This window comes from Meles meles, chromosome 6 (genome assembly GCF_922984935.1).
Source record: "Meles meles chromosome 6, mMelMel3.1 paternal haplotype, whole genome shotgun sequence".
NCBI lineage: Eukaryota > Metazoa > Chordata > Mammalia > Carnivora > Mustelidae > Meles > Meles meles.
The window spans coordinates 32,492,141-32,511,782 of NC_060071.1; the positions used below are offsets into that span (position 1 = coordinate 32,492,141).

The following is a 19,642-nucleotide window of genomic DNA, read 5'->3' on the forward strand; positions in this document are numbered from 1 at the left end:
GATGTGGTAACATGCTATGACTGAAAAATGAAAAAGAACTGAAAACAGCATCAGAGAAGGTTGACTCAGTCACCATGTATCAATAGACAAACTGTCTAGGAAGAAAGAAAGAAGTAAAATCTGAAAATTTACCTAAGGCATATTAATTTCTTAAGGGAATATAATTGACCATTGATTTCTTTGTGCCATATTTAGATATGAAATCAGAAAACGCTCCCAGGGGCGCCTGGGTGGCTCAGTGGGTTAAGCCTCTGCCTTCAGCTCAGGTCATGGTCTCAGGGTCCTGGGATCGAGCCCCACACCGGGCTCTCTGCTCAAGCAGGGTGCCTGCTTCTCCTCTCTCTCTGCCTGCCTCTCTGCCTACTTGTGATCTCAATCTGTCAAATAAATAAATAAAATCTTAAAAAATATATATATTAAAAAAAACCCTCCCAAATAGTAAAATGACACTTTCCAAATACAGACTTTATCTCCTAACAAAGGGGTTCATCACCAGTATTTCATTAAGAAATGTTTAAGGTAATGGAAAAAACACCAAAATGAGAATCCGAGAAACCAGGTTCTGATTTCCTATTCCTTGATCATCTGTACCAACTAGAGGACAGCCTCAGAAAGGAGATAATGAACAAAATGAAAATGTCCCCCATTTCCTCCATGACACAGAAAGTTTAAAAAGATCTTTAAAATGAAATTATAAGAAACTTGTTAGAATTTCTAAAACACTATATCTTAGCACATCTTGAAATAACAAATATGACAAGGATAACTAGATTTTTTTCAGGTAAGTACAATTTGATATTCATTGCTATAAAACAGAACTATTAACTAATGAATGGCCCACATAGAGGAAGTTATATCTTTTCTATTTCTACTAGTTAAATTCATGTTTAAACAATCCCTAGGTCTATAGTGCTATGTAGAATGTCTACAGTAACTATGGCATTGACACCTAGGTCCTTAATTGTAAGGCTGGGTCACACCCTGATTTAGCCTACTATTTTCCTGGACTCTCAGCATTCACTGTGTTTTCATAATGGAAGACAACACAAGTTCGTGTGTACCTCAGACTCCTCAACTGACTTTTTTGTTAATGACCAGTTTATAATTGAGATTTGGGATGGATAACCCAACACTTAAAAAATCAGGTCATAATCTCCAGGAAGACATCTCATTTTCTGAACATGGAGAATGAATTTAAGGTGTTCAAAGGAAACTGTAACATTGTTACAGATTTGTCTGTTATACAAACGAATCCCTTGGTAAGGTTATCTCTCATCAGTCTGCAACATTCATACATAATTCAAAGCTGCACAAGCAATCTCCTGTGGGAAGCTCACTTGGTTTACCCAGGTGGTAGGATTAATCATTACACACCATCAAATGAAAATGATCTTTTTTTTTTTTCTGGCAAATTCGTTCAAGACAGATTTTTGTAAAAATTCTGTTAAATGTCTTGTACTTTTTTAAAAAGGCAAATCAAATTCTGCATTAGAGTCCTTTATGCATCCAAGTATTTCCACAATTTCTGTTCAACTTTATCTTCAAATTCAACCACCTTCATTCAGCTTCAGAAGGGACAGTAAATGAAATCAAGCTTCAACAGAGACCATCTGTCTCTTTGGGCAAATGGTATTCTAACCTCCCATTTGCCAGCTCTCTTCAGCAACAACATTTGTCTCTATTTGCCCAAGACAGCCAATTAATAAATGTGTGATTTTTAAAACCTCTTTTTACTCCTAAAATTCAGATCAAAGCATATCAGAAACAGCATATCACAGTTTTCTTAACTGGTTTCAGAGCTGCTGATTTCTGGGGTTGCGGGGGATGATGGGCTTTTGTAGAGCTGGAATATACACCAACACACAAGGAGAGTTCAAAGTTATCAAATCCCACACCTTTAATCTATCAGAAGGAGGAAAAACTCTGTCTCTCCCTGTCCCTGTAACCCCTGCCAATGTGACATTTCCTAATCCTATCTTGGTTTCCAGGTCATCAATTTGATTTTGCTATATTTTCCAATTACTGGCATTCTCAGGTAGAAAAATGTTGTGTCCATTGATCACTATCTTAGTGTCTCCAATTTTCCACTAAGCTTTCTGTAGTCTTTCACTGAAACCTTCAAACTTCTTCTCCTGAACTGAGATTAACCTTTCACTGAGATCTGATGAGTTCTTCCTAATATGTCTAACAGAAGTTGGTCAAACAAAGGTAGCTCTTACTAGTGTGAATGAAGTGGCTGGGTCTTGGAATGAGGAAGACTGGTAGCCATAAGCAAGGTCCTGAATAGACTCTAATCTTCAGACACTGCATGGTTTCACTTTTTCTTTTTTAAAAATAGATGTGAATAGCGAATTAAAAGTATCTTTAAAGCACTGGACTGCAAGACAGAAAAGTAGATAAAAACACGGGCCACTGTAAATCACTGTCATGTTTTATAATACTAAGAAAAATTACAGTTTTAAAATCCTATGAAATACGAAGTCAGAATGGGATCTGTGCAAATCAACAGAGAAGATAAACTAATCTCAGAAAAGAGCAATAAAAGAAGGCTGCCTTTCTCAACAACAGCGTTACAGCAGAAGCCTCTCATCACCATTTAGGCCTTGGCTCACTTCTAAAGAAAGGTGTGAGATACTGATGTTTATGTCTTGAGAAAGCAAGAGACCAGAATAAAAGGACTACCCAAGGGAGGAGAGGGGCCCTTGACTTTTTACACATGCGCAGAAGCACTGGAGAAGCACCTTCTCCACTTTCTTCTTGTCTCCCTCCACTGCCCGTCTGCCCTTGGAGTCAGAGGAGGGAGAGGAGTATGTACACACCACGCTATGAAAACACTGCGGGCTCATGGAGGGGACGGGAATCTGCTCCTACTCGACACTGCACGAGCTGCGTGCTTTCTCACTTAATTCACCAAAACACTTCAGGGGGTTGAGGCAGTTGCTTTCATTTTGCAGATAGGGAAACTGAGCTTGGACGAAGTGAAATGAGTTGCCTGGGGTTACGAGGGTAACGTGGTAGTAGAGTTGGGATCTGAACTGGATTGTCTCGGAACTGACACCCACCACGCCGGCACCATAAGGCAAGCCTGGTATATGGTCAAGACTCGACCGTAAATGCCTGATTGTGAAGATGAAGCAGTAAGAGTGCTTTGCAAAGAACAGAATTATTATTAAAATTATTAGAAGCTATTATTAAAGAGTATTAATGGTTCCAGATGTTGAAAAATTCTAAACAACATAATTATTTACATTGCAAAAGGATTTCTTTAAAAGGGAGCTGCTTTAGTACAGAAAGACTGAGTTCACAGATACACCATCACGACTGCCTCTGCATTTGCTGAGTGAGCAGTACTGTACTTAGATATATGTCTCCTAACGATACCACTCCAAGTAAGGCTTGTTATTCCTATAACAGGGAATCTGAACAGCAGCCAAAACTTACATAGTACTTACTGTGTGTCTGTTCTAAGTCAGGATTCTCAAAAGTGGCACTACTGACATTTTGGACCAGATAATACTTTGCTGTGAAAGGATGTCCTGTGCATGGTAGGATCCTACTAGCATCTCTTGCCTCTACCCAGGTGTTGGAACCACTCTCTCCTTCCCTAGTCATGATGACCAAATAGTCTCAGACACTGTCATGCCTTGGGTGGGGGTAGGGAGGGGAGAACAAAATCTACCCTCTTCTCACAGTTTTTCCTAAATTCTTCTAAGTCTCAATAATGCACTAGGCAGATTATTATCTCTCTTTTACAAATGAAGAAATTAGAGTCCAGAGAGGTTAAGTCATTTGCCTCAGGTAACACAGCTGCTAACTGGTGGAAGTGAGATTAAAACCTAGGGTCTGTGGTCTAAACAGATACCCTACCTCTGCCTCTCGGTTTACGGATGAGGTAACCTGAACCAGGGCTTGTCCAAGATGACAGAGCTAATAAGTGGTGAAAGCAGGATTCAAATCCAGGTCTGAGTGACCTGGATGTTCAATGTTCAATGTTCAATGAGAACATTGAACAAAGTCAATGTTCTAAAATATTATGCCAATTGTTATTGGGCTGTAGCGTGCCTAAGAATTACCTTGGGAACTTGCTGAAGATGCAGATTTGCGGCTTCCACCTCCAAGGACTGATTTAACAGCTCTGGGGGATGGCCCAGGAATCTGAATTTATACAAACACCCCAGGAGATTCTGACACAGTTGGTCCTAGTGCCTCAAGTATAAAAAGGATCAAGGTGTAAAAAGTGAGCAAGAAAATTTTAAGTTGGAGCATTGCTGGTGAGAAGTGACATAAAGGGAAACAAAATAATTCAAGTAGTCACAGATGAGAGATTCATAAAGAGCTATTAAAAAAAGAGGAGGGACTGTTTTGGAACCAATCCTTACCTTCTGAGGTTTATTCTTAGAATACAATTATACGAACTCACAATATGTTAGAAAACAAGGATTTGGTCTAGTATGACATTCACAGTTTTTAGTTGGAGCCCTGTCTGGATAAAGGTACCTCTGAAAATAAGAAGCAGCATCTGTGAGAGCAGCAATAGGTTGAGTCTCCCGACATGCAGCATGACCTCAATTCCTGGTATCAAAAGAGGACAGAGATGAGCACAAAGGGCAGACTGCTCTGACTAAGAAAGCTGCTACAAGAGGGACCTTGGACCGGTACCTTCTACACGCTGGGCCAGGGTTCCCTTCCTAAAATCTCTATTTTGTTCTGCTGTTCCTCTGTTCCACATCCTTGTGACCTGTCAGGGTCAGGTCTGAACTACCTACAGGTCTTCAAGGTCTTTCACGATGAGGCTGCAATGTATGTTTCCCTCCTTATTCCAAATTTTCCAACACGCAAACCTTTAGCTCCACACAAACCAATGTATTTCTCCATCGTAACTTCCTATCCCTTGGACACATGATATTCTCCATCTGTGCTGAACCTACTTTCTCTATCTAGCTAGAGTTGCTTCCCTTCTTTTCATCATCTACTTCAAACTCAGTCATTAAAGACTATGCAGGCCTCAAGTTGACCAAGACATCTTTGTGTCTTCAGGACTCTTCCTTCTCTGAACACTGATAACAGGTGTTCTGGATAAACATTAGTATCCCCGCATTCATATGTTGAAGCCCTAAACCCCAGTGTGGCCATATTTGGAGATACTTAAGATTAAATGAGGAGATAAGGGTGGGACCCTGTCCTATAGGATTACTGTACTCACAACAAAAGATACCAGAGAGCTTGGTCTGTCTCTCCCTCTGCACACAAGGAAGGTGAGGACATAACGAGAAGGTGGTCATTTCTGAAAGGTAGGAAGAGAGCCCTCACCAGAAACCAGTTCAACTGGAACCTGACCTTGGATTTCTGCCCTCCAGAACTGTTAGCAAATACATTTTTGTTGTTTAAGTCACCCAGTCTGTGGTATTTTATTTACGGTAGCCCAAGCAGGCTAATATGAAGGGACAGAGAATTACAGCAAACACTCAATAAATAGATGTTGAATAAATTAAATCAGGTGGGATCTGGACAGCAAGGCACTAGAAGATATTACTACAGTTCTGTACCTGCATTCCTCCCAGTAAAAGCCCAGCCTGCACCACCATGGAGACTGGCATCAGGACAGGTTCCAGTGTTGGGCAGGCCATCTCCCAGACTGGAGCTTTGTCCCTGTGCCAGCAGCACAGAAAGACCAAAGACTGACTCCTGAGGCTCTTTTAATCCAGGAGAACTAGGACTGGAGGTGGGGAGCTGACCAGTGTGCATCACTGTCATGTTGTTGTTGTTGTTTAAAGATTTTATTTATTTATTTGACAGAGATCACAAGTAGGCAGAAAGGCAGCAGAGAGAGAGGAGGAAGCAGGCTCCCCACCGAGCAGATAGCCAGATTCGGGGCTCAATCCCAGGACCCTGAGATCATGACCTGAGCTGAAGGCAGAGGCTTTAACCCACTGAGCCACCCAGGCGCCCCTTTTTCTTGTTGTTGTTTGGCAAGCCTTTCTCCCTGCTATTAACAAATCACCGTTATCAAGTTATCAAGGCACCATATGAGAACAAACTGCTTCTCTTGGAATTAAACCTTTAAATATTACCTGATAACTCTAATCCATACTCTACAGCAGTTATGTTAAATAATCACTGGCTGAAACTGTGGCCTAGAGCTCTGAATACAGGCCTGGAAATGAGGAACTCAAATTTCATTTCAGCACTGCCACAACCACTACTCTGCCCCTGCCTCCCATCATTCATCTATAAAATGAGTATAGTGACATTTATAGGAGTATATATTAATTAGGAAATTCATATTAAGTGCTTTTAAGAGAGTGAACAACTATGTTCAACTATGCCCATGTTGAGTACTTTGAGACTGCTTGACAGCTCGATGAATCAGGATGTATCTCTTCCTGGTCACAGACTTCCCTTCTTGCACTGAGACTGACTTTACAAAAGACATGGCAGAAACCAATGGACTCAACAACACCACCAAGAGTGCAAAAAAGAAAAAAAAAATCATTTAGGGGGCAAACACCTCTGAAGTCAGACTCTGGTTCTGCTACCTATTTGCATAGCAGCCCTGGGAATTGTCGATGAGACTCTGTTTCTCAAGATCTTATAAAATAGGAAGGATGCTCTGTCATAGATGTTGGGACAACTGAGATAACGTGAGTGAAAGTGTTTTAAGAATTACACAGTAAGATACTGGTGTTTAACTTCAGATTCATTAGGCGAACAAGGAAACAAAACTGACCCAATACATGGGGGAAGTCTCAGTTGGATTCTTCACTTTGGAATATATTCATTATGAGACTATAGGCAAGTACCTTACTTCTCTGGAGTTTTATCACCTTCCAGAAGGGAAAAGAATGTAAAGCCATCTGAAGACCATCCCATCATGGTACACATAAACATAATTATTCTGCATCATTCTGTGATTAGGACCAGGTGAGATGTTTATCAGTTCTCTGTAAAACAGGATTATTTAGAATTTCAACAGTAAGGGCTTTATGAACTCATCTAACTTTAGGAACAATATGTCAGCAAATGTAGATGTGATCTTTATAAATGCTTATAGTCCAGAAGTTTCTTTAGAGCAAGGACGATGTGATCAGGAGAGCAAGCAGCTACTTTCAGCTTCTGTCTCCAATTTTTCTCTTTATGAGGAATAGGAATTTGATCTTCAGAGGCCAGTGTGGTCCTCAGCATGCAAAGATGACTTTGATAGGATTCTCTTGGCAAAGAGTAGAGATAATGCAAATTAAGATATAACTGGAGCATAAGCATCAAAAAATTCAAGTTTCTAACTGCCTTTACAGAGAGAAGGACATTACATTTTACCACAGTCTAGAAAGTGCTCAGACTTTTTTTCCATACTAGATGTGCATACATACATGAATATAAAGAGACCCAGACTCTAGGTACTTCAGGGAGTTGCAAACCTGTGTGGTGTCTGGCTAGAATAGACACTGGCCACTAGCATGCCTGACAACCACAGACAAATCAGATCTTACAGCTTAGTCTGGAGGCTTGGCCAACTTTATCTGTGAAGTCAGTAATATTTTACGCCTTATAGGCCATATGGTGTCTGTTGCACTTAACGTTGTACTGTTGTACATGCAAAAGTAATTGCTGTTGTAATGCAAAAGTAGCCATACACAACATACAAATGAATGAGTGTGGCTGTTTTCCAATAAAACTTCATTAGAGAAACAGGTGACAAGTTGGATTGGCCTATAGGCCGTAGTTCTCCAACTTTTAGTCTATACTCTTGAACCTTCGAGTGGATTAGAAAGCTCCTAGGATTGACTCCTGGATTATTGAGGAATATAGCTTAGTTCTAAGGACTCTAAGAAGATCAAAAAGATCTTGGGAGGATAAAGGAAAAGCTTATACAGATGAATGGCATTTCTAAGGGAGTAAAGGTGTGCCAAATCTTATCTGCCTGTCCAAAACAGAAGTTGGTGGAGGTTTGGGCAGAATCCGAGCAGTGTGAGGCAGAGCTGAATACCTGAGATGTTTCTGGGAGTCTGAGAGAAGACAGATGTAAATGACACACAGAAACGCATACTTGGGGATCTTTGCTAATTAGGAAGAAGATGTTTCAGGGCTGATGAAGCTAGAAAGTCTTGCCAAAAGAGGTCATTCGTGAGCAAGTGAGATCTTTAACTTTGGCTGGAAGTATTATCATTATTTGGGGTGAGTTATAATTTCTTAGGTATTGACTAAGGTTTTCTAATTGATTAGAAAAAAAATTTGAACTAAATTTTTAAGGACATATGATTGGCAGTAGATACTGCCTACCGATTACAAAATAAGGACGATTTTAATCAGTAATAAATTTACCACACTGATTATTGAAAAGACTACTAAAAGACATACTTGAGGAAGAAGGAAATTGAATCCAGAAGGGAGGAGTGAAATGAAGATGAATAGTGTAAAAAAAAAAGTGACAAACATGTGAATAAATCCAAAATGAAAAGGATGATGTGATCGGAAGTAACTAAGGGTAGGGGAAGTTTCTTAAGACTAGGCAGTCAGTAGAGAATCCAAGGAAGTGACATTTAAATTGATAGTTGAATGAGGCACTTGGGAGGCTCAGTTGGTTAAGTGTCCGACTCTTGATTTCAGCTCAGGTCATGTGTTCAGGGCTGAGATCAAGCCCACGTTGGACTCCACGTTGGGCGGGGAGCCTGCCTGGGATTCTCTCTCTCCCTCTTCTGCAACCCCCCCATCTCTATCTTAAACAAATAAATATACAAGTAGCTAGCAGAATGACAAGGAGCCTGCCATACAAAGATCCGAACAAACTATTCCAGAGAGAGAATAGCTGATAAAAAGGGATTATGTTTGGCATGTTTGAAGAACAGAAAGAAAGAAAACTGTATTGTGAGAAGCTCATGAACAAGGGGATGAGTAGGAGATAGGTTAAACAGGCAGGCAGTGGTCATATTATGTATGGACTTCCTTCACTGTGTTGACACTATGGTTATTCTTGAGAGATCAGAGATTAAAACAGGGAGATCAATTAGGAAAATACTTTTCCTGAATGGAAAGGAAAATGCTTTTCCTAAATGGAAAAGGAAAATCAGATGAGATGATGGTGGCTTGGAGCAGTGTGGTAGAAGCAGAGATGGAAAGAAGTAAACAGATTTGGCATATATTCTAGAGGTTGGATTAATAAGATTCACTGATATTTTGCATGTAGGGGGTGAGGGGAAAAGAAAGACCACGGATGTCATGGTCAACATTATAATAAGGCTCTCAGAAAGGAAGGAGGCCAGAATAACTGAGGTTCAAGAACACGAAGGTAAATAAGGTTAAACAGGTGACAAAGTTCACATACATAGGGCCTTCTGCAGTGTGGGGCTATGACTGGATTTACGTTAAGAAAGCTGTTCTGAAAACAGACTACAGGGGTAAGACATTCAGCAAGGATTATTCTAAATTCTGGTGCCCTAAATGGAATTTATAAAGAGGCTAACCCTATTGCTAGATACTGTGTTAGATGCTTTACAGATATCAATTTAGTCCTCGCAGTAGCTCTGTAAGGTAGTATTATTATCTCTATTGTACAGGTTGGGAAGCTTCAGCTTAGAGAGGTTAAGTCAAAAGCCACACAACTACCAGTGGTATAGATGGAATTCAAATCTTAGTCTGACTCTAGTGCTTTTCTCACTATGTGATATTATTCCTCATGATAGGGACACCAGAGTTGGAGAGATGGTAGGTAGGCTAGTGCTTCTAAAAACATTAGTGAAGGAATTCCCATGGGATCATAGACCAAAATAACCACTAAATTACCTTCTCTTCATCCAGACTAGTCAGATAGAAATGATGCCTATGGATATATTCCTGAGTCAAAATTTGACTAGTATCACAGTAAACAGTATTTCTACTTTCCAGCCCATTTTCAATAGTACTGCCAATAGAGATTTTATTAAAAAAAAAAAAAAAATTGGGACACCTGGTTGGCTCAGTTGGTGAAGCATGCAACTTTTGATCTTGGGGTTTTGAGTTCAAGCCCCACATTGGGTGTAGAGATTACTTAAAAAATAAAATCTTAAAAAGAAAAGTAAAAACAAAAAAATTTAAAAAGTCACACATTAGGGGTGCCTGGGTGGCTGAGCTGGTTAAGCATCTGCCTTTGGCTCAGGTGATGATTCCAGGGTCTTGGGTTCAAGCCCCTCACTGGGCTCTCTGCTCAGCGGGGAGCCTCTTCCCCCTCCCTCTCTGTCTGCCTCTCTGCCTACTTGTGATCTCTGTCAAATAAATAAAAATCTTTAAAAACAATTTAAAAAAAGACCTGTGTATAAATCTGACTCCTCCATAACTTACAAATAGTAACCTACTATTAAGCAGGTCTTAGTTATAGCCAATTAACGTATTTTTTTAAAAGATTTATTTATTTAAGAGAGAGAGAGAGAGCAAGCAACGCAAGTGAGCACAAGCAGGAGGGCCAGAGGAAGAGAGAATCTGAAGCAGCTCCACGTTGAGTGTGGTGCCTGATGAGGAGCCTGACCTCATGACTCCTGAGTTTACGACCTGAGCTGAAACCAAGAGTCTGCTGCTTAACTGTGCCACCCAGGGGCCCCAATTAACAATATTCCTCATGATATGAGGAATATATGTATGTCATATGTATTATATACTGTATGTTATATGTATTATATACTGTATTCTTAAAGTAAGCTAGAGAAAAGAAAATGTTATTGAGAAAATCCTAAGGAAGAGAAAATGCACTTATAGTACGGTACAGTATTTATTGAAAAATCCATATATAAGTAGACCCATGCAATTCAAACCTGTGTTGCTCAAGGGTCAACTATATATTTAAAAATGTGATCTCATCCAGATATCTAGATGGGAAAGGAAAAAGTCTATTAGTAGACTTTTAGATAATTGTGGATATTCTCCTTGGTGTCATATCAGAACTTGGTAAGTGGAAGTCTTAAAGGTTATTTGCAATGTGGAATCTGAAACCATATCAATAAACTTTCTGGCCTCAGTTGCACTGAAAAATATCCATCCAACTTGCAGTTTCAGTGGATCTTTTACTTGTGCATAATTTTGTAATATTGTGCATTGAGTCATTTGAAATTAATAGTTCACTGAGTTATGCAGATCTTCCAAATGTTGACACATTTCATTATATATTAAAAAATCTTTTTAAAGCAAATACCACCATTCTCATCAGAAAGATCCTTAAATATCAGGAAGCTGTCAAAGTCATGATAGCAGATAAAAGTTTGTAAAAATTCTTATTTTTATTTGAAAGCCTTAACTTTTTATCTTTGACAACAAATACTATCAGCTGTTTTCCTTGAGGTAATAGGCTTACTATGTTCATTCTTAAGAAAAGCACTCAAGTCTGAATAGCCACAGCGGGTCTGCCATCTGTTCTTTCAAGGCAGTCCATGAAAAAGGTGGCTAGGGGACTGGCCTAAGTCAGCTAAGTGTCTGCCTTCAGCTCAGGTCAAGATCTCAGGGTCCTGGGATCAAGTCCCCTCATCCGGCTCCCTGATCAGCAGGGAGCCTGCTTCTCCCTCTGCCTGCCCCTCCCCTTGCTTGTGCCTTCTCTTTTTCTCTCTCTGACAAATAAATAAATAAAATCTTAAAGAAAAGAAAAAGTTGGCTAGCTCAGCTTTGTAATTCAAACTGTTTTTCCTTGCAATAACCACCACACTTTGGTATTCAACAGAAATAATCTATGTATACTTCCCATTTCATCACATGGAATGTTTAAACGGACACAATCTCAAGAGATGAGATTTTTTTTAAAACAATTATTTATTTATTTATTTGACAGAGAGAAATCACAACTAGGCAGAGAGGCAGGCAGAGAGAGAGGAGGAAGCAGGCTCTCTCTGCGGAGCAGAGAGCCCGATGTGGGGCTCGATCCCAGGACCCTGGGATCATGACCTGAGCCAAAGGCAGAGGCTTTAACCTACACTGAGCCACCCAGGCGCCCCTCAAGAGATGAGATTTAATAAAATTTACTACTTCACCAAGGACATACTTAAATGAACTTTTTTTTTTAAACTATTTGTACAATATTATGCCATGGCTTTGACTTGTGTTAAGGTGTAAGTAATTTTGCCTTCTATTGTTTTTGTACCTTCAGTGCAAATGTCAATGCAGTGAAAAGAATAATGTCTTATTATGAAAACGGTGACTTTTGCATGATCACTATTTGACCTTGCCTTGACCGCATTTGAAGAACCACGGGTCTATTCATTATCCTTTCCAGCCACCTGTCTGGACTCTGTTTGCTATCATCTTCTCTGTGACTCTGCATATATTGTTCCTTTTGTCTACAATGTCTTTCCCAAGCAGCAGGAAAAATCCTATCTGTCTTTTAAGAGCTGGTTTGTATTTCATTTCTGAGAAGTCTCTTTTAAGCTGATCTAATCTCTGTGTTTTATGCTTCTGTACCACGACACACATACATTGTTTTAGCATTTATTATATGGAAGGCAGAGGGACTACTGACATCTTAAAGCACCCAACCTATGCCAGACCCTGTGCAAAGTCTCGTACGTATTTTCCCTTTATATCCTCAAACTAACTCCAGTGATAGGCGTCATTATAATCACTGTCCCCTGAAGGACCGGACAGAGAGTTGAAGTGAAGTCAAAGCCAAACCTGTTATTTCAGCAATGTGATGATCTTTCCCTCAGCTGTCCCGATGGCCTATATAAGGCACAGTTAAGACACGCATTTTTTGTCGCCTGAAGAGTCAAATAAATGAATTGAATAACAATCTAATCCCATAACAGAAGGCTCTACAAAATCTCTTATCTTTTAGGGTCTGGCCTTCAGTTGAGTATTTTTTATTTCTTATAGTTTGGATTTGGAATCTTCATTACTTATAGAAAAACTTGAATTTTCATTTCCTCCAGCAGTATGTTCCCAGCCACGGGATGCTATTTTAATGATTACACTGCCATCAGGCTGGAAACACAAATATTGACATTTGATAGTAACATTTTTCCCTTTCTAAGTTGCTTCAAGTAAATACCAATGGTGTATCCGAGTAAATTAAGTAATTATTAAAAAAGCAAATGGTGTATATTTTTCAATGAGTATCCATGTTTAGTTTAAAACAAAACTGCTTAAAACCCCTTTTTCTGAGACAAATATGAAATGTGACAATTCTAGAGTGTCTCTAAGAAAACCCTAATATCTCAAAAATGCTCTACTTAGAGGACAGCACATTAGCTTTAGATTCTGAATGGTGGCGAGATCAGTGGCTCCCAAAGTGTAGCCCCAGGGCCAGTGGCCTCAGTATCACCTGGGGACTTGTAAGAAGTGCAAACTCTCAGGCCCCACAGCACCTCAGACCCACCGCATCGGAAACTTTGTGGGGCCCAGCAATCTCTGCTTTAACAGCCCTCAAGTTACCATGATGCATGGTTAAATCTGAAACCAATGGGGCAAACCAACTGCACTGTTTGGATTTGTGGATGTTACCTTTTTTTAAAAGATTTACTTATTTGAGAGAGAGAGAAGAAGCGCACACATGGGGGGCAGGTAGGAATAGAGGGAGAGGGAGAGGGGAAGCAGACTGCCTGCTAAGCGTGGAGCCCACCTGGGGATCAACCTCAGGACCTGAGATCGTGACCTGAGCCCTAACCAAGAGTTGGGCACTGAACTGACTGAGCTACCCAGGCGCCCCTCATGGAGTTACTTATCAAGAACTGATGAATTTTGGAAGATATGACTGGCTCATGTACAAGCAAATCTGTGAAAATATAAGCTGCACAGTAAGGGGTCTGCCATGCCAAGGGCCTGGGCTGTACTCAGGCTCACATGCAGTGGCAATGCAGCCAAAGTAGAGAATCTCGTTCCACAGAAGAGAGGCCAAATCATTGCTTGGCTCTTCCTTCCAGGATGCAGATAAACACACCACAGCCCTACTTAATGAAGAGTGAAGCCATTTACTGATCTGCGAGAACTATCTGACATAAGTAATTCCAACCATGTGCTGTTCAAATTGCTTTTTTCCTAAATAAAACAGTAACCTGCAATACATGTGTTTTATTAATGCTAGAGTATGATATTCTATCATCCACTTTCAACTACCAATGACAAGACTACTCTTTCCAGGAATATATTACCACTATTCTACTTGCTCTGCCATTATATGGATTTAAGGAAAACAGGAACTTGCTAGCATTTTGACAACTATTTTGGGGTTATATAAAAAGCTTATTTTTGTAAAGAATATATATATATACATATATAACTTCTTAACATTTTGCTAGAAAGAGTGAAGGCATTAAGTATTCATCTTAATTTTTATCTGTATTTTTCTAACAAAAAGCTGGTCTTATGAGAAGATCTACACTCTCATAAGAGTTTGCCAAAGAAAGGGCCAGGCCTGGTCGAGAAGGCTTACTGTATAAGTAAGAGGAAGGCAGACTTAGAATCAGATGAAAGAAATACTCAGGGCATATCTCTGCTTAAAAATAAAAAGTACTGCGCGCCTGACTGGCTTAGTCAGTAGAGCATGCAACACTTGGTCTTGGGGCTGTGAGTCTGAGCCCCATGCTGGGTGTAAAGGTTACTTAAAAATAAAATCTTGGGAAAAAAAAAAAGTACAGGGGATATAAGGAAATCATCCCATCTGTTACAAACTTGGGATAATAGTTCTTATTTTTATTGGCAGTTCATTAATTTTGCTTACAATACAAATGAGAAAAAACTTAAGCTTCCTAAACATAAATGTTTATATGAATGATTACAAGTGAAAATATAAAAATCTTGCTTGCTCTTGTGTTTGTGAACAGTGCAACACTGTGACAAGAATACAATGAATCAGACAGACCAAGTTTGAATTCTGGCTCTGTCAACTGCAAGCTACATGAATCTGCTTACCTCTTAACTTCTCTGATCTTCAATCTCCTCATCGGAAGAATACAACCAATTTGTAGGGCTGCTGTATGGATGGGAGACAAATCTTGGGAATGTGCTCTACACTGGATAGGTAATCACGAACACTTGTTTGAGAATGAAAGGAACAACTAGAAAGAACAACTAGAGAACTGAGTGGATGTGAATGGGTGTGCACTTGCCAGCTGCCATCAGGATTCTACTCCTGGCTGCGTCTCAACCTCAATGACCAACTTCTCCTCTGTCACCCACATCATTAAACTGCTGCCCCTGTCTCCAATGCACACTCCCCTCCCCCTTTTCCACAATACTTAGGAAGAAGAGACATAATAAAAACCCAAATATTCCCTCAAAACAAAGTAATGCATATAGAGCTAACACCTTGGTGAAAACCAAAATGAATGGCTTGAGGAGCTTTATTCCATCTACAGTGAGGGTAAGAAGAGTGCCACCATTTATTCATTTGATCCTGTTTCTTCCTCACACTATCATAGGATTTCAAAGCAACATATTATTTACTGCTATTAAGGTGTTATGGATTTGCTTTTCTGTGTTCAAGCCCCTTTCCATTTACCAGAATGCAGCAGGCTACTTCAGCTAAAGCACCAGGGCCATAAACCTTGCTCAGTGCAGTAAGATCACTTTAATAATACTCTAATGTTGAAATGCAGTTATAAAGATAGATGATGGCCACCGAGTGCTACTTATAAACATAAATGGCTCTTATGTAATCTCAAAGATGTAAAAAACTTAGCACCTAAAAATGTGTTAAAAATAATTCCCATACTCTGCCATTCTATTTTACATACCTGAGAATTTTTTTGGGAACCTGTGATGGAGAAGAATGACTCCTTTTCTTCTTCTCGGAGTCCTGCAGTAACCCATCCTCGGCCCCATCCTTCTCTCTGATGGCTGCCTGGTCTGCTCTGGCCTTCTGATCGGTGCTGGGCTGGCTTTGAGCAGGATCGCACCTGTACATGAAGACAATGGCTGCCTTCTCACTAGACTCTCCTTTGGCCTCTGTGAACCAGTGATGGCGCTGGACGGGAGGCGGAGGCAGCATGTGGATGACTGTGCCATCCAGGCCCACCAGTTTTCCTTTCTCTCGGTCTTTCTCTTTATCCTCTTCCTCATCTGTTTTCCGGCGACGGAAGAAGCTTTTAAATGATATCCAGCGCTTAGGTTTCGCGTCAGCGGCCCGCCTGCTGCCTTCAGAGTGCAAAACCGATTCAGCTTCCGTTGACCTGGTAGGACTTGTGGGCTTGGTCCAGTTGGTGAAATGCCTCTGCAGAAGGTTGCTTGCATGATAAGGGGAGGAAGTAGAGCGAGGTGGGGGAAAGGGAGGTGGTGGCTCGCTCTGGGGGTTGGCCACTAATTTGGAGAGAGGGCTGGTGACCGGCTTTGCGAGCGGATCTTTCCGTGCTTTGGTCGTCGGGCTTTCTGTGGTCTGCGGGGCTTCAGCTTCAGCACCGGGCTGAGCCGTGAAGAGAGATTTGGGTCGGGCTGGTGTACCCTTAGGGGTACTCTTAGCATCGGCGTCTGGAGGAACTGCGTACAGCTCTTCCACGCTGCATGCTTTCGGGCCAGACTGGGGCATTTCTGGAGGGGACTGCGGCGGCTGGATAGAAGCCACAATCTGAGAAAGCACTGTGCTTGCTTTCTCCCTGCTGCTGCTGGTGGTGCACGTCATTGGAGACTCCTGAGGGCCTTCAATTTTGGCCCCAGGTTCTTGAGTGGTTCTCTGGATCTTTGTTGGGGAGCTGTGGCTAGAACTATAGCTTTTCTGTGGTGAAGACTGACCTCTGTTAAGACAGCTGTTAAACTCCTGAACCTTTTGAGCCACCGAGCCCCTTTTACGCTCTGTGCTGTTGGAAAACCCTTTGGCTTGGGTACAGTCAGTAGGTCTGCTGGTGCTGTTATCGGACACTTTGCTGTCAGTTTCGATTTCTTCATAAGTATGGCTTATTATACTGGTAGTTTTTTCCTTCACCGAGAGTTCTCCACTTGTTCCGAGAAAACTTTTGTAAATGGCTAGATTGTCATACGCATTTGGATTGATGACAATGGGGACTTTGATGGCATTTTTGGAACTCCGAGCATAAGTCGGCTCATCATGAATGATAATTGGAAAAGGTGGCATACCAGCATTGTTGTAACTATTGAATTTTATTTCGGACAGATTGGGTGACTTAACGGGGATAGTTTTAGAGGAAATGTTTGTCGTTGTAGGTGAAGTGGGTGCTGATTTGTGACAGTTTTTCCTCGGAGGGATGTTTGGCCCAGTTCCACCGCTAACCAATTCCACCTTGGGTATCTTTTGTCGTGGGCTGGTGCTGGAAGTCCATACTTCCTGGTATCGTATTGCACTGGAGTTTTGGAAATGGGCACCTGTTTGTCCTGATGTCAGTGCGGGCGATGTCACTGGAGAGTTTGGAGTAGAAGATGAGATTTTTGTCTTGGGGCTGTTAACAGGGCCCTCGAGGTGCTCACTGGCCATGGCTGCCGACACGTCCACGATAGTGTATGGCTTGCACAATGGCTGCTCCAGATTGACAACTCGGTAAGGCTTCGCTTGCTCTTCCACGGGGACGAGGCTTATGGTTATGGCTTGGCCAGCGATATCTGTAGAGGCTTTGCTTTCTTGCTTCTCAGTTTGTACGGCAATCTTGCCATCCTTCTCTTCCAGTCGGAGAGCAAGGACGGCTTTGTGTGTTTCTGGAACTTTTATTGAGCTTTTAGGTGTTTGTGAGGAGTCCTTCTCCTGACTATTACCAGAGACACTTTCACAATTGGGCTCCCTTTCCTTCATGTCCTTAGACTCTCCTGGATTACCCGGAGATATTCCCCCATTACAGATCTTCTGGGATGAACTACTGGCTGTCTCAGAACGCGATTCTTCTGTTAAAGAAGAACCTGGTGATGCAGAGTCAGATGACGCCATGCTCTGAACACTTCCTGGACCATAGGAGGCCACAGAGTTTTCTTCATAGCCGTTTAGGATTTCGTCATAGCTGTCATCATAGTCGACAGCACAGATCCTCTGCAGGGACTTATTTCGCAAGGGGACTGTATTCCATTTTTTGTCCACAAAGAATCGAACAGGAGACAAAGTATTTGCCCTGAAGTTAGCAAAGCGGGGTTGCCCTCTCATGCGAATCTCCATGGCCAACAGCTCTTCGTCACTCTCATCCCAGCTTTCGTGCTCCTCCTCCATGTTACTGAAAAGTACATCTTCTTCACTCTCCTCACCGCTAGAAAACTCTGGGTAACAGAATCGGCCCCCTTCATTACTGATCACTTCTGTGCTCCCACTCAGAATTACGTGCTTGCCTTGAGTATCCTTGATCCCACCCATCATGCAACTCGGTGGAAGCTTTCTTTCCAGTGATCTTTTATAGCAATCATTTATTCTTCCTAAGAATGTTTCTCTGGAGTTTGTTTCATTTCCTCTTATCTGAGGGGTGGCATCCAAGCCTGCTATCTCCTTTAACACATCCGTTAGTCCATTATTGTTATTTGATACCTTCTTTGCACTATCATTATTGCCATAAGGCTTAGGAACATGGCTAAATCCTTCAATGTTATCTTCATTATTATTATTAAGTGGTTTCTGATTCAAGGGCGTCCTGTTTCGGTTCCATCCTATGATGACAGGTTTATTCTCACAGTGTTCTTGGATACTAAGTTCACCACATACACTTTGCCCATCTGCCACCATCATAGTGGGCTTCACAGCTATAGTGGGTTTTTTAGCCACAGGAGGACGGAAATTTCCAGTGTTCCTCATGCGGTGGTTGTTACTGTGATTGGCATTAGTTTTCACATTGCCATGGGTGATAGGTGCCTTCTCAGGGTCTGGGGGAAGCTGGTGCAAGCTTTTAGGTTTAAAGCAGTTCTTGCATTCACCAGGTTTCCAAACGTGTTCAGTAAAGGTGTTACAAGCAGACATTTTTAAAAAAGGACCTTCACAGACAATGCTTTCTTTTCAGTGCATGGTATTAAAACTTTCGTGCATCAGTTTTCACCTCCCCTAGGTACCACAGCAGCTCTTGTCAGTATGATCAATCTGTGGGGGGAGGGGAAAAAAAGAAAATCTAAATGGAAAAGGCAGTATGAGGCCTTAAATCAGATGTATGACTTAAAACAATTGGCTCCACTCCTCAACTTTTCCTTAAATTAAAAGATTGAGAGATAAACTAATTTGGGCATTTTCCAAACTCCCTTTAGCCAATCAGCATTCTGGAAAGTTCATTTTGCAGCCATAATTTTGTACCCTCTCATTGAACTATATATAATCTTTCCCTTGATGTCTATGTGGCAATGATACTGTGACCTTGCCCTTTGGGCGTGTCTTTGAAACTGCTCTTTTTAATATCTCCCAACCTGTGTGACACTTTGTAGTCTGCTGAAGGTTTTTCTTCTTCCACCTAGCCTTTTAATTTTGGGTATCACATAGACTCCTCAATCTCGCTGTATTCATTTTTTTTTTTTTTTTTTTTTTTTAAAGATTTTATTTATTTATTTGACAGAGAGAGATCACAAGTAGACAGAGAGGCAGACAGAGAGAGTGAGAGGGAAGCAGGCTCCCCGCCAAGCAGAGAGCCCGATGCGGGACTCGATCCCAGGACCCCGAGATCATGACCCGAGCCGAAGGCAGCAGCTTAACCCACTGAGCCACCCAGGCTATCCCTTTTCTTAACTTCAGGAACCTTTTCTACTCAACCAGCCTTCCCCTCTACTCCCTAGGCCACCTCCTTCCTCCTCCTGTACCCTA

General features: G+C 41.3%; 1 protein-coding gene across 9 annotated transcripts in view; it reads right to left on the minus strand.

Moving 5' to 3' along the window:
• PEAK1 (pseudopodium enriched atypical kinase 1) overlaps positions 1-19,642 on the minus strand; it is a 319,482-nt gene that overhangs the window by 54,803 nt on the left and 245,037 nt on the right. For 8 of the 9 annotated variants that reach the window (XM_046008373.1, XM_046008372.1, XM_046008371.1 and 5 more), the window contains one exon: positions 15,678-18,934. In XM_046008373.1, the coding sequence (XP_045864329.1) occupies positions 15,678-18,817 (3,140 nt within the window). In that variant the 5' untranslated portion in view covers positions 18,818-18,934. Of the gene's footprint in view, positions 1-4,497; positions 4,573-15,677; positions 18,935-19,642 lie in introns of all 9 variants that reach the window. The other variant, XR_006818699.1, reaches the window with a different exon arrangement.